The sequence below is a fragment of the Papio anubis genome, chromosome 20, assembly GCF_008728515.1.
Source record: "Papio anubis isolate 15944 chromosome 20, Panubis1.0, whole genome shotgun sequence".
NCBI lineage: Eukaryota > Metazoa > Chordata > Mammalia > Primates > Cercopithecidae > Papio > Papio anubis.
Window position 1 is genome coordinate 23706944 of NC_044995.1, and position 15003 is coordinate 23721946.

Consider the following 15003-nt stretch of genomic DNA (forward strand, 5'->3'; position numbering starts at 1 on the left):
GAACCTGGGAAGCAGAGGTTGCAGTGAGCCAAGATCGTGCCACTGCACTCCAACCTGGGTAACAGAGCAAGACTCTGTCTCAAAAAAAAAAAAAAAAAAAGCAGGCTGGGCACAGTGGCTCATGTCTGTAATCTCAGCACTTTTCGAGGCTGAGGCGGGTGGATCACCTAAGGTCAGTAGTTCAAGACCAGCCTGGCCAACATAGTGAAACTGCGTCTCTGCTAAAAATACAAAAATTAGGCTGGGCGTGGTGGCTCACGCCTGTGATCCAAGCACTTTGGGAGGCTGAGGCAGGCGGATCACGAGGTCAGGAGATTGAGACCATTCTGGCTAACATGGTGAAACTCTGTCTCTACTAAAAAGACAAAAAATTAGCCAGGCATGTTGGCGGGCGCCTGTAGTCCCAGCTACTTGGGAGGCTGAGGCAGGAGAATGGCGTGAACCCGGGGGGCGGAGCTTGTAGTGAGCCGAGATCATGCCACTGTACTCCAGCCTGGGCAACAGAGCAAGACTCCCTCTCAAAACAACAACAACAACAACAACAACAAATTAGCCAGATGTCGTGGTGGGCGCCTGTAATCCCAGCTACTTGGGAGGCTGAGTTAGGGGAATTGCTTGAACCCGGGAGGCAAAGGTTGCAGTGAACTGAAATCATGCCACTGCACTTTAGTGTGGGTGAGAGAGTGAGACTATGTATCAGAAAGAAAAAAAAAATTCGTAATTATAAAGATATTCACTCTCCAGTCCATGAATTTAGTGCGGGTCCAGTAAAAATCCTCATAGGATTTTTCATGTAATTGACAAGCTGATTCTGATTCATTTGATATTGTAAACGACAAGGAATAACCTTTGGAGAACAAGCGGGAGGGAAGCCTTTCTCTGAGATAGTAAGGCTTATTATGAAGCTGTAGTCATGTAAAATAAATGTTCATATGTGGTCTCTCGCTGCCCTGTCCAGTATAATAGCTGCTAGTGGCTATTGAGCACATGAAATGTGGCTAGTATGAATTTAGAAGTGCTGTCAATGTAAAATGCACACGAGATTTTAAAGACTTGGGAATAAAAAAGAATGTAAAATATATCATTAATAATCGTTTTTTTTCTTTTTTCTTTTTTTTTTTTTTGAGACAGAGTCTCACTCTGTCGCCCAGGCTGGTGTGCAGTGGTGCGATCTCAGCTCACTGGAGTCTCTGCCTCCTGGGCTCAAGCGATTCTCCTGCCTCAGCCTCCCAGGTAGCCTGGCTAATTTTTGTATTTTGTAAAGATGGAGTTTCACCATGTTGCCCAGGCTCATCTCAAACTCGTGGACTCAAGCAGTCCACGAGTTTGACCTTCCAAAGTGCTGGGATTACAGGCATGAGCCACTGTGCCCAGCCATCATTAAGAACTTTTTATCATTATTATTATTATTTGGGGATAGAGTCTTGCTCTGTTGCCCAGGCTAGAGTGCAGTGGCACAGTCTCGGCTCACTGCAACCGCTGCCTCCTGGGTTCAAGCAATTCTCCTGCCTCAGCCTCCCAAGTAGCTGGAATTACAGGCACCCGCCATCCTACCCGGCTAATTTTTGTATATTTGTAGAGACGGGGTTTCACGATGTTGGCCAGGCTGGTCTTGAACTCCTGACCTCAGGTGATCCTCCCACCTCAGCCTCCCAGAGTACTGGGATTACAGGCATGAACCACTGTGCCCAGCCAATAACTTTTAAATAATGATTAAGTCAAGTGCAGTGACATATACCTGTGGTCCCAGCTACTTGGGAGGCTGAAATGGGAGGATTGCTTGAGGCTGGGAGTTCAGGGCTGCGGTGAGCTGAGATCATGCCTGTGATCTCGGCCTGTGAGTTGCCACTGCACTCTAGTCTGGACAAAATAGCAAGACCCCGTCTCTAAAAAACAAAATAAATAATGGTCACATGTTGAAAATACCGTATTTTGGATATATTAAGATAAAATATATTACTAAAATTAATTGCATCCTGTTTCTTTTTTAATGTGCTAGTAGAAAATTTAAAATGACATTGTGTATTTCTGTGTAATATATACATAATTGTATTTCTCACATGTGACAGTGAGACCCTTGAAACAGAAAAGAGCCTGGAAACAGGCTAAACATACGTGGGATCTTGGAATGTGACAACAGTAGCATTATCAACCAGTGCAAAATGGATAGAATATTCAAAAAATGATGATGGGACCATTGGCTTTCTGTATGGAGAAATACAATTGGACACTCGATTTATAGCACGTACAAAAATCCAGATAGACTGAAGACCTAAAAATAGAAAACTTTAATATTTTTAGAAATCATAAGGCCTACCTTTATGTCTTTGAAATTGGAAAGGACGTGGTTTCAGGTAGCCTTTGCTATGTAACAAACCAACCCAAAATGTAGTGACTTCAAACTGCCACAGTTTATTACTTCCTACGTTGTGTGAGTTGGGGGGTGGTTCCTCTGCTGGCGTCAGCTGGGCTCCCTCAAGGGGCCGTATTCTGCTGGCAGGTTGGCTGTGCTCACTGGGCCACCTCGGCCTCGCTCTTCTCCCATGGCCTTTCATCACGTGGGCTTCTTCACAGCTTTGGGATCTTGGGGTACCAAGAGAATGAGAATGAGAATCTGCAAGGCCTTCTATAAGTGTATGTGTATGTATATACATTTATTTTTCTTATATCTTAAATATACTAAGAGTTTTTTTGTTTTGTTTTGAGACAGAGCCTCACTCTGTCACCCAGGCTGGAGTGAAGTGGTGCGATCTTGGCTCACTGCAACCTTTGCCTCCTGGGTTCAAGTGATTCTCCTGCCTCAGCCTCCCGAGTAGCTGGGATGACAGGCACATGCCATCATGCCCGGCTAATTTTTGTAGTTTAGTAGGGGGTTTCACCATGTTGTCCAGGCTGGTCTCAAACTCCTGACCTCAAGTGATCCACCTGCCTAGGCCTCCCAAAGTGTTGAGATTAGAGGCATGAGCCACCGTACCTGGGCTTTTTTATTGTTTTTTAAAGAGATGGGGTCTCACTCTGTTGCCTAGGCTGGAGTGCAGTGTTTCAATCATAGTTCATTGCAGCCTCAAACTCCTGGGCTCAAGCGATCCTCCCTTCTCAGCCTCCCAAGTAGTTGGGACTACAGGCACGTGCCAGCACGCCTGGAAAATTTTTTTTTTTTTTGAGATGGAATCTCGCTCTGTCACCCAGGCTGGAGTGTGGTGGCACTATCTCAGCTCACTGCAAACTCCGCCTCCCAGGTTCACGCCATTCTTCTGCCTCAGCCTCTCGAGTAGCTGGGACTACAGGCGCCTGCCACCGCACCCGGCTAGTTTTTTTTGTATTTTTAGTAGAGACGGGGTTTCACCGTGGTCTCAGTCTCCTGACCTCGTGATCCGCCCACCTTGGCCTCCCGAAGTATGGGATTACAGGCGCGAGCCTCCGCGCCCAGCCCATGATTTTTGTATTTTATTATTTGTAGAGACAGGGTCTTGCTGTTTTGCCCAGGCTGGTCTCTAACTCCTGGTCTGAAGTGATCCATCTGCCTTGGCCTCCCAAAGTGCTGGGATTACAGGAGTGAGCCATTGTGCCTGGCCCCTGTAAGACCTCTTGAAGCTGACACTCATAAATTGTACAGCATCGATTCTCCCTGTTGGTTGAAGCAAGTCACAGGGCTGGCTCTGATCCAGGGGCTGCGGAAATGAGTCTGCTTCCTTTTTTTTTCTTTTTTTTTGAGACTGAGTCTCTGTCTTTTGCCCAAGGTGGAGTGCAGTGGCAGGATCTCGGGTCACTGCAACCTCTGCCTCCTGAGTTCAAGCGATTCTTCTGCCTCAGTCTCCCAGGTAGCTGGGATAACAGGCACATGCCACCACTCCCCGCTAATTTTTGTATTTTTGTAGAGATGTGGTTTCGCCATGTTGGTTGAACTGATCTCGAACTCCTGACCTCAAGTGATTCGCCTGCCTCGGCCTTTCAAAGTGCTGGGATTATAGGTGTGAGCCACCGTGCCTGGCCTATTCTATCTTCTGATGGGGGAATAGTGAAGTCACTTTGCAAAAAGACCTGCCAGAGGATAGACATGCCAGTTACAGACTTCCTAAGGCTCTAAAAGCACTGACCTTAAAGGCAAAGAGTGGCAAATCCAACTATTGTTGACCCTTGAACAATACGGGTTTGAACTGTGTGGGCCCACTTACATGGGTTTTTTTCAACCAAATTCAGGTTGAAAATGCTGTATTCACAGGTTGCAAATTTCTCTATATGGAGGGCTGACACAGACATGTGAGTTCCACAGGGCCGACCATGGGGTTTGAGTATGCATGGACTTGGGTATACAAGGGGGTCCTGGAACCAATCCCCCAAGTATATTGAGGGATGACTTCCCATTCACATCAAAATTTCTGGCCAGACACAGTGACTCACACCTGTAATCCCAGCGTTTTGGGAGGCTGAGGTGGGAGGATTGCGTGAGGCCAAGAGTTCAAGTTCAGCTTGGGCAACACAGCAAAAATCTCATCTCTACAAAAAATGAAAAATAAAAAAAAAGCTGGGTGTGATGGTGCGTGCCTGTAGTCCCAGCTGCTCTGGAGGCTGAGGTGGGAGGTGGGAGATCACTTGAGCCCAGGAGTTCAAGGTTATGGTGAGCTGCGATCATGCCACTGGACTCCAGCTCTAGCCTGGGCGACAGTGTGAAACCCTGTTTCAAAATAACTAAATAACATCCAAACTTCTATTTCTGAACACATCCATTTGACAAAATGAAAAAGCAAGTTATAGACTGGGAGATGGTGTGAGTGTATGTGTGTGTGTGTGTATATATATATATATGTATTTTTTTAGACAGCGTCTCGCTCCATCACGCAGGGTGGAGTGCAATGGCGTAATCATGGCTCCTAGTGGCCTTAGCCTCCTGGGCTGAAGTGATTCTCCTGCCCCAGGCTCCTGAGTAGCTGGGACTATAGGCACACACCACCACACATGGCTAATTTTTAAAACTTTTTTTTGTGGAGATGGGGTCTTGCTATGTTGCCCAGGCTGGTCTTGAACTCTTGACCTCAAGTGATCCTCCTACCTCATCCTTCCCAAGTGCTGTGATTATAGCCAGCCTGGAAGATGATATTTAAAACTTACTCTAGTATACAGATGTGTAAAGAACTATAAATCCTAAGAAAAAGGCCAACAACCCAGTGGGAAAGTGAGCAAAAGACATAAGGCAGTTTACATAACATAAATTTAGTTCATTTAATTAATGAACCAATGAAAATTAAAAACAGTGGGATAGGACTTTATACTCACAGACTATCTCAGCCAATGCAGGCTGCTGTAACAAAACACTGTAGACTGGGTGGCTTGAAAATGACAGAAATGTGTTTCTCACAGTTCTGGAGGCTGGAAGTACAAGGTGAAGATCCTGCAGGTTGGGTGTCTGGGGAGGGCCTGCTTCATAGACAGCTGTCTGTTCTCTGTAACCTCACGTGGCCGGAGCAGCAAAGGAGCTCTCCCAGGCCTCTTTCGTTTTCTTTTTTTGAGACGGAGTCTCGCTCTGTCGCCCAGGCTGGAGTGCGGTGGCATGGGCTCACTGCAACCTCTGCGTCCTGGGTTTAAGCGATTCTCCTGCCTCAGCCTCCCGAGTGGCTGGGACTAACAGGCACCCACCACACCTAGATAATTGTTTATTTTTGTAGAGATGAGGGTTTTGCTGTATTGCCTAGACTGGTCTTAAACTCGTGGGCTCACGGGATCCTCTTGCCTCAGGCTCCCAAAGTGGTAGAATGACAGGCATGAACCATCACACCTGCCTTCTACTTTATTTCTTAAAAGAAAATCTGAGGCAAACATGGCAAAATGTCACGATTCCTTAATTCTGGTGCTAGGTTTGCATTATTACTCAGTACTTTTCCGTGTGCTAAAATATTTCATTAAAAATACATGAGTATCTTGAGAGTGTCATAATTTTGGTCATGTAGGATGTTCTAAAAATAGCCATTTATACTTTAGCCAAGACTTGGAGTTTAACAAGATTTTCTGAACATAATTTACACATCAGCCAACAAATAGGTCATCTTGGAATTGGTGGGTTATATTTGAGATTTCCAGGTGGAGTCAGTCATGAATTCTTTTTTATTTGGAGGATGCTCTTTAGAAATTGCCAGATGCAGGTCGGGTGTGATGGCTCATGCCTGTAATCCCAGCACTTTGGGAGGCCAAGTGGGCAGATCACCTGAGGTCAGGAGTTCAAGACCAGCCTGGCCAACATGGCGAAACCCTGTCTTTACTAAAAATACAAAAATTAGCGAGCGTGATGGCGGGCGCCCGTAGTCCCTGCTGCTCCCGAGGCTGAGCCAGGAGAATTGCTTGAGCCCAGGAGACAGAGGTTGCAGTGAGCTGAGATTGCACCGCTGCACTCCATACTGGGCGACAGAGTGAGACTCCATCTCAAAAAAAAAAGAGAAAATGCCACATGCAGATTTTCATGTGTTACATAAATTCGAAAATGGCCATTCACTGCTTTTCCCTCCCTTGTTGCAGGAGATTTGCTCTGACCCATCTGAAGTCCATATGGCTCTGTATGATGAAGATCTCCTGAAAAATCCTTTCTATCTGGCTCTGCAAAAGTGGCGCCCCGACTTGTGCAGCAAAGTGGCCCAAATCCACGGCATCGTAAGTGCGCTGAGCCTCAGGGTTGCCCTGAGGCATGAATGGTTCCAGACACGTGGTAGACTAAGACTCAGTTTGGAGGGAGTTCGTTATAAACCCAGCTTAACAAGCTCCCAGCAGTGCGCTTGGTCTCTGAGTGAGCAGCGAGGGGCCCCCATGAGCCGCTCCCTCCAGGAAGCCTCCTGGGATTGCAGTCCAGGCTGTAATACTTTCTCTGAACTCCCGGCCCCCGCCTGTGGCTAACTGTGCCCTTTCGTGGAGCACAACCAGTGACACTTGGTCTCATGCTGTGGTGGTCTCTTGTTTCTCTCTTGCCTATGGGGGCTTCTCCAGGGCTAAAAAGAGTTGCTCCCTGGGGCTTCACGAGTCCTGGTCTGTCTGGGAGGTGGGTGCTCACCCTCATAGAATAAGGGACCGAGTACATGCATTCATAGACCGCTTTGAAAGGCTTTTCCAAAGGGAAAGCACCATGATGAAAGAACTTCTCTGGTAGAGGTCACAACCTCAGAAGCCTTCAGGGGCAGCCAGGTAACAGGAGTGAGAAGCAGGCAGGAGACGCTGTCACCTGTCATGGTGGGGGCATCTGCCTGGACAGAGGGCAGGCCCCGTGTTGTGGATCTTTCCAGTTCTCAGGTCAGTGAACTTGGTGGGCATTCTACTTAGACAGCACTGGGGGACACAGTGTCCCGGGTGCATTTGTGTCGTCTGTGGCCTCTGCTTGAGGAGTCTTGTGTCGTCTTTTTGTCTGTTGTCTCCTACTCTCTCAAATGGGCATATCCACTTCTCTTATCCCATGGGGCGACTCTACTCAGGTATGTGAGGTGTCTGAGGGTTTGAACTGAAGGAAAAGTCAGGTTAGCTGAGTGTAGCTTCAGGTTCTCAGCGGCCTCTCAGGGACACTGGAATTGACTTTCATTTATTTTTATTTTTATTTATTAATTTTTTTTGAGACAGAGTCTTGCTCTGTCGCCCAGGCTGGAGTTTGGTGGCGTGATCTTGGCTCACAGCAACCTCCACCTCCCAGGTTCAAGTGATTCTCCTGCCTCGGCCTCCCAAGTAGCTGGGATTACAGGTGTGTGCAACCACGCCTGGCTAATTTTTGTGTTTTTAGTAGAGATGGGGTTTCACCCATGTTGGCCAGGCTGGTCTCGAACTCCTGACCTCAGGTGATCCTCCCACCTCGGCTTCCCAAAGTGCTGGGATTACAGGCATGAGCCACCATGCCTGGGCCGGAATTGACATTCATTTTGCCCAGGCCAAGCTCTGCCATCAGAAACCGGGTTTCTTTTTTTTTTTTTTTTGAGCCTGTTGCTCAGGCTAGAGTGCAGTGGCACGATCTCGACTCTGACTCTCTGCAATCTCTGCCTCCCGGGTTCAAGCGATTTGTCTCAGCCTCCTGAGTAGCTGGGATTACAGGCACAAGCCACCATGCCCGGCTAATTTTTTTTTTGAAACAGAGTCTTGCTCTGTCACCTAGGCTACATTGCAGTGGCGCAATCTCGGATCACTCCAATGTCCGCCTCCCGGGTTCAAGCAATTTTCCTGCCTCAGCCTCCTGAGTAGCTGGGACTACAGGCGTGCGCCACCACGCCCAACTAATTTTTGTATTTTTAGTGGAGACGGGGTTTCACCATATTGGCCAAGGTGGTCTCGATCTCTTGACCTCATGATCCACCTGCCTTGGCCTCCCAACATACTGGGATTACAGGCGTGAGCCACCACAGCCGGCCTAAGTTTTGTATTTTTAGTAGGGATTTGGTTTCACTATGTTGTCCTGGCTGGTCTCGAACTCCTGGCCTCAAGTGATCCACCCGCCTCCGTCTCCCAAAGAGAAGCTAGGTTTCTTGACATCTTTTCCAGTTTTTATGATTAGTTTTGTGATTCATATTTCTTCACCACAATCTTCTTACTTTAGATTTTAGAAGCCAAAAAGTTCATTATTTAAAAAATTAGAGAATATAGCTCTTTCCAAATAAAAATCTCATAAAATTCACCAAAGGCATTCATTGTCATCATTCATTGTCATCAGTTCATTCCACAGCAATTTTTAAAAGCTACTGTATGCAAGACACTTTGCTTGATGGTGGGGATTCACCAAGAAGCAGAAACACACATCACTACCTTTTTTTTTTTGAGATAAGGTCTTGCTCTGTCCCCCAGGCTGGGCTAGAGTACAGTGATGTGAACATGGCTCACTGCAGCCTCAGACCTCTAGAATCAAGCAGTCCTTCTGCCTCAGCCTCCCAAGTAGCTGGGACTACAAGCTTGTGCCACCATGCCTGGCTGGTTTTTATTTTTTGTAGAGATGGGGTCTCACTATGTTGCCCAGGCTATTCTTGAACTCCTGGCCTCAAGTGATCCTCCTGCCTCGGCCTCCCAAAGTGCTGGGATTACAGGCGTGAGCTGCCATGCCTGGCCGTAGATTATCATCTTTACCCTCATGGAGCTTAAATTCTAGTGTGAGAGATGATCATTTACTGAGCAAGTGCATACTAATTACGATGGTGGTGAGTGTTGCAGAGGAAATGTACAGGACGTAGGGCAGGCATGGATCAGGGAACGCCTGGCTATACTGCAGGAATATTTCCTCCCTTCCTAGCTTCGTTGTATGATATTTAAACTACTGTCTAGACAAGTGCATATATTCATATATATCTTTAGCTTTTTAGAAGTGTCACGCTGTGGCATAGTTATTTCTGTGGAAGCTCTTTAGGGAAGCTCTATCTTGCTCAGCATGGTGTTACTGAGCCCGGTGGCTGCCACTCCAAGCTTTTCTTTTTCTTTCTTTTCTTTTCTTTCTTTCTTTTTTTTGAGACAGGGTCTCACTCTGTTGCCCAGGCTGGAGTGCAGTGGCACAGTCAGGGCTTACTGCAGCCTCAACCTCCCAGGCTCAGGCAATCCTCCCACCTCAGCCTTGAGTAGCTGGGACAACAGTCACACTCCACTATGCCTGGCTAATTTTTGCAATTTTTTTTTTTTTTTGGAGACAGAGTCTCACTGTGTTGCCCAGGCTGGAGTGTAGTGGCTCTATCTCGGCTTGCTGCAACCTCCGCCTCCCGGGTTCAAGCGATTCTTCTACCTCAGCCTACCAAGTAGTTGGGATTACAGGCACCCACCACCATGCCTGGCTGATGTTTGTATTTTTAGCAGAGATGGGGTTTCACTATGTTGACCAGGCTTGTCTTGACCACAGCCACTGTGCCCGGCACAGCACAGGACTTTTGACGTGCTCCATTTCCAACCTGGCAGTGTTCACCCCTCCTTGGGCAACATGGTGGTCCCCCACTCCTGGGAGGTCACCATACTGATGCCAAACTTAGTATGGAGATGCAATCAGCATAGCTCACGACATCCCAGAGCTCCTGGGCTCCAGCAATCCTCCTGCCTCAGCCTCCTGAGTAGCTGGGACTATAGGCCTGTGCCAACATGACGGGCAACCTCACTGATACAAATACACCAAACAAGGCTGAGGAAGATCAGAGGTTCACTGCTGCCCCCTGTGGACCCCAGCAGTTCCTGTGGATGCCCTGGATCTCAGGAGGAGCTGGAGCGAGGGTCTGGGGTTCTGTGGGGGAACCCTGGATGGTACAGCCTAAGAAGAATCTCCATTCTCTGGTGTCCCCGAAAGGAAGGCGACAAGGTAGAAAAGTTCATTCAAAATCCCTCGTTTGTTAAAGTGAGCTTGAGTGGAATCCCATGACTTGTAGCTGAAAAGCACTTAGTTGGCCAGGCATGGTGGCTCACACCTATAATCCCAGCACTTTGGGAGGCCAAGGCAGGAGGATTGCCTGAGGTCAGGAGTTCAAGGCCAGCCTGGGCAAGAAATTGAGACCCCTGTCTCTACAAAAATTACAAAAGTTAGGCCAATGCAGTGGCTCATGCCTGTAATCCCAGCACTTTGGGAGGCCGAGGCAGGCGGATCATTTGAGGTCAGGAGTTCACGACCAGCCTGGCCAACATGGTGAAAACCCATATCTACTAAAAATACAAAAATTAGCTAGGTGTGGTGGTGCGCACTGTTAATCCCAGCTGCTTGGATGGCTGAGGCATAGAATCCATTGAACCCTGGAGGCAGAGTTTGCAGTGAGCCGAGATTGCACCACTGCACTCCAGCCCAGGCGACAGAGCAAGACTCTATCTCCAAAAAGAAAAAAAACAAAAAAAAAACCTCCCGTGCTGATCAGTAGTGGGATTGCACCTCTCAATAGCCACTGCACTCCAGCCTGAGCAACATAGATGCCATCCTTTTTGTCACCTCTAAGGGATCTCTGTGGCCTCAGCAGTTGAATGCCAAATATCTTTCCATGAAGTTTGGGCATCGTACCAACTTTATTTCATTTTTAATATTTTGGTAGAGATAGGGTCTCACTATGTTGCCCAGGCTGGTCATGACCTTGTACCAAGTTTGACTGCCCTTGAGTCTGCCTTGGAGATCAGAGTCTTTTATCAGACTGCAAAAAATGTGAAATCACCGCTTAAAAACATGTGTCTTGACCGGGCATGGTAGCTCACGCCTGTAATCCCAGCACTTTGGGAGGCTGAGGCGGGTGGATCATGAGGTCAGGAGTTCGAGACCAGTCTGGCCAACACAGTGAAACCTGGTCTCTGCTAAAAATACAAAAAATTAGCCAGGCATGGTGGTAGGCACTTGTAATCCCAGCTACTCAGGAGGCTAAGGCAGGAGGATCGCATGAACCTGGGAGGCAGAGGTTGCAGTGAGCTAAGATCACGCCACTGCACTCCAGCCTGGGCAACAGAAGGAGACTCTGCCTCGAAAAACAAAAACAAACAAACAAAAACAAAACAAAACAAAAGAAAACCGTGTCTCCTGCAGAGTGAACTGCGCCATGCTTCTCCCTGCGTCCACGCTGCTGGGCCGCCTCTTCTCCGTGTGGCCCTGCAGCAGTGTGTGTGGGGCAGCTGAGCGCGCAGCTTGACTGCTCCTTCCCTCCCCACTGCCACCCGGCCACACCTCGAGCCACCTTCCTTCCCAGGTGCTCCTTTTGTGGGGACGCCCCCCCGCATCCAGGCAGGTGTCTCCTTCCTGCCCTCCTCTGCTATCTGATTGGACAGTGGAAGTGCCTTCTGTGCTCACCCAGATTTCAAATTTCAATCTCAGAGGCCCGTGACACCCCCACTGCTTCTAAAAGTCACCGCTGTGCTTACAGCTATCCGGCTAATTACACACCTGCGGCGTCGTCAGAGCAGGCTGGGCAGGTCTGCGTCCCTGGGGCTGCAGCGCAGGGTTGGAAGTCCTCCAGGTTTCCCAGGTGCACCAGGGGACCGGCCCCTTTGCCTATAAGTAAAACAAAAATTTCAAAGGAGATTAAACTTGGTCCTTTTATTGAGGTGTCTGATTTAACGGGATAAGCAGGCTCCGGGGGCCTAGTCTGGGAACCCAGCGGCATGTCTTCTAAGCCCCAGGAACTGACTTTCATCCAAGCTAAGGGCGCTGAGACCCCTGCTCCAGTTCTCAGGATTTATTTAGTATAGACGCTGCCAGCAAGCCGTGGCCATCCACTCCACGCCAGGCACCGTGCCAGGTTTCAGGGTTACACGATCAGTAGGGAACTTGGCATGCCCTCAGGGAATTCCAGAAACAGGTCATTTGCAGGCCAGAGGAATGAGTGTCAGGACGAAAGGCAGTGTGGGCAGTTGTGGAGTGCTTAATTCGGCCTGAGGAGGAGGCAGGAGGGCGCCCTGGAGTAGGCGCCACTCAGGCAGATTCTTGCTTTTTATTTGACTTTTCTTTCCTTCTTTCTTTCTTTTGCAATGGGGTCTTGCTCTGTCACCCGCGCTGGAGTGTAGTGGCGTGATCTCGGCTCACTGCAACCTCCGCCTCCTGGGCTCAAGCGATCCTCCTGTCTTAGCCTCCTTAGCTGGGACTACAGGCGTGCACCACCATGCCTGGGTAATTTTTGTATTTTTTGTGGGGACGGGGTTTTGCCCTGTCGCCCAGGCTGGTCTCGAACTCCTGGACTCAAGTGATCCACCCGCCTCGGCCTCCCAAAGTGCTGTGATTACAGGCATGCACCACGGCGCCTGTCTCCTTTGGTTTTTCCCCATAAAATGCAGCTCTTGCAGGACTTTCTTTCTCTGCCCACGCCGCCCCCGGTATGGAGTTTCGCTCTTGTAGCCCAGGCTGCAGTGCAATGGTGCGATCTTGGCTCACTGCAACCTCCGCCTCCTGGGTTCAAGCGATTCTCCTGCCTCAGCCTCCTGAGTAACTGGGATTACAAGCAGCCGCCACCACGCCTGGCTAATTTTTGTCGCCACCACGCCTGGCTAATTTCTGTATTTTTAGTTGTAGAGATGGGGTTTCGCCATGTTGGCCAGACTGGTCTCAAACTCCTGACCTCAGGTGATCCACCTGCCTCCGCCTCCCTAAGTGTTGGGATTACAGGCGTGAGCCGCCGCACCTGGCCTTTCTTTCATTACTGTTATTTAAAAAATTCTTTATAAAGGGGCTAGACTAAACCATTTTTTGGTTAAGCCTTGACATTTCTAGGTCCCCACCTTCTGGTCTTCACGGTAACTGTGAACTTTGTCTATGCCAGTAACTCTGAAAAGTCTTTGCCGGCTCTAAAATCTCCACAGCTACTCCGGAAGTAGTCTGAAGCCCCCTAAGGGATAGCCTGGAGGCCGTTGGCCTAGCTGCCCACCCCCTCCTCCGAGCCTGACTCCTTCCCAGTCTCAGCAGGATCACTGTGGGGGTGGGTGGAGCCTGAGAGCCCAGCGTTGGCTTCTGCTTGCTATGAAATGCTCTGGGCAGCAGGAGCCTCTCTCTTTCTTGGCATAGGAGGAACTAGAGCTCCGTTTTGTGTCTGCCAGAAAACTGGATGGGGGAAGGGTTGGTCCTGAGGGCCCCCCATTTACCCAGCAAACATGCACTGGCCACCTGCCTCGTGTCCTGTAGCGTGCTTGGCAGTGGGGATGCCGTGAATGGGGCCAGGCGTGCGTTATGCAAGTGGGGGAGGCGGAGAAGGTGATGCGAACAAGCGGGCAGCATGTGGGCACAGTGGGACAGAGTTCTGTGAGGCCCCTTTGAAGTTCCTGCTTCCCGGAGACCAGATGAAGGCCCTCTAGCCACGGCACTTCCTTGAATGGGATGGTGTGAGTCCTTCATGTGCAGCTGGAGGGGGCCATCTTTGACTTCAAGCATTAAACACCCGAGGACTGGTTCTTTAGATCCCATTGCCTGTGGCCCACTTTGGCCTCTAGGATCTTCTTTCTTTTCTGCCAACTGCAGTGGTGAGGCCACTTGGAAGCCTTGAGGTCGTTTCTTCTAGCCTAATATCTAAGGGCCTCGCTTTATTTTAATTTTTTATTAAAATTTCAGATTATTATGTTTAATTTCAAACAGATAAAGGTAGAAAGAATAATACAATGGACCAGGCACAGTGGCTCCTGACTGTCATCCCAGCACTTTGGGAGGCCAAGGTGGGCTCCTCATGGATGATGGTTTCCTTCTACTCTTTTCTTTATGCTTTTTTTTTTTTGGAGACAGCTCTCTCACCCAGGCTGGTGTGAAGTGGCGTGATCTCAGCTCACTGCAACCTCTGCCTCCCAGGCCTAGGTGATCCTCCCACCTGAACCTCCCAAGCAGCTGGGACTATAGGCGTGCACCACCATGCCCAGCTAATTTTTTTGTTCCGTTTTTGTGTTTGTTTTTTGTTTCTTTAGTAGAGACAGGGTTTTACCATGTGGCCCAGGCTGGTCTCAAACTCCTGACCTCAAGTGATCCGCCTGCCTCAGCCGCCCAAAGTGCTGGCATTACAGGCGTGTGCCACCGCGCCTTGCTAATTTTTGTATTTTTAGTAGATCCAGGGTTTTGCCATGTTGGCCAGACCGGTCTAGAACTCCTGACCTCAAGTGATCGACCTGCCTTGGCCTCTCAAAGTGCTACGATTATAGGCATGAGCCACCGCGCCTGGCAGTGTTTCTTTTTTGAATGGTGGGAGAAGGTGTGATCTTTTAGCTTCCCTTTTCTGTACTTTGCAAGTGCTCCTGTCTTCATCTGGACTTGTCCCTGAGGCCCTGGGTCCTTGTAACTGCACTGCTGAGAATAGACAGGAAGCCTGGGGCCCCTAGCTTGGGGGAGGACCCAGCAAGTGTGGGAAGGAGCCGTCAGCCTCTACCTCTGAAGGTGGAGAAGGATTTGTACTGTTCTGCTCCTCTGCCTGATTCCATCACAACAGCAGCAACAACAACAGCAGCAGCAGCAGCAGATCAACTCAGCTGGCAGCCACTGTGGCCGTGTTGGCAAGGGACCTCGGGCGTTCTCTCTGCCAGCAGGTCCCACTGTGTGTCCAGCTGGAGCGCCTTTGGGCACACCCTGTTCTGCTGAGGTGGTAAATGGCACGTCTG

General features: G+C 49.2%; 1 protein-coding gene across 8 annotated transcripts in view; it reads left to right on the forward strand.

The window, feature by feature from the left end:
* The window catches only part of ANKRD27 (ankyrin repeat domain 27), an 81394-nt gene that overhangs the window by 10065 nt on the left and 56326 nt on the right, over positions 1-15003 (forward strand). For 6 of the 8 annotated variants that reach the window (XM_031659697.1, XM_031659703.1, XM_031659696.1 and 3 more), the window contains one exon: positions 6508-6639. In XM_031659697.1, coding sequence (XP_031515557.1) covers positions 6538-6639 — 102 coding nt within the window. In that variant the 5' untranslated portion in view covers positions 6508-6537. The remainder of the gene's footprint in view (positions 1-6507; positions 6640-15003) is intronic. The other 2 variants (XM_031659698.1, XM_031659699.1) reach the window with 1 other exon arrangement.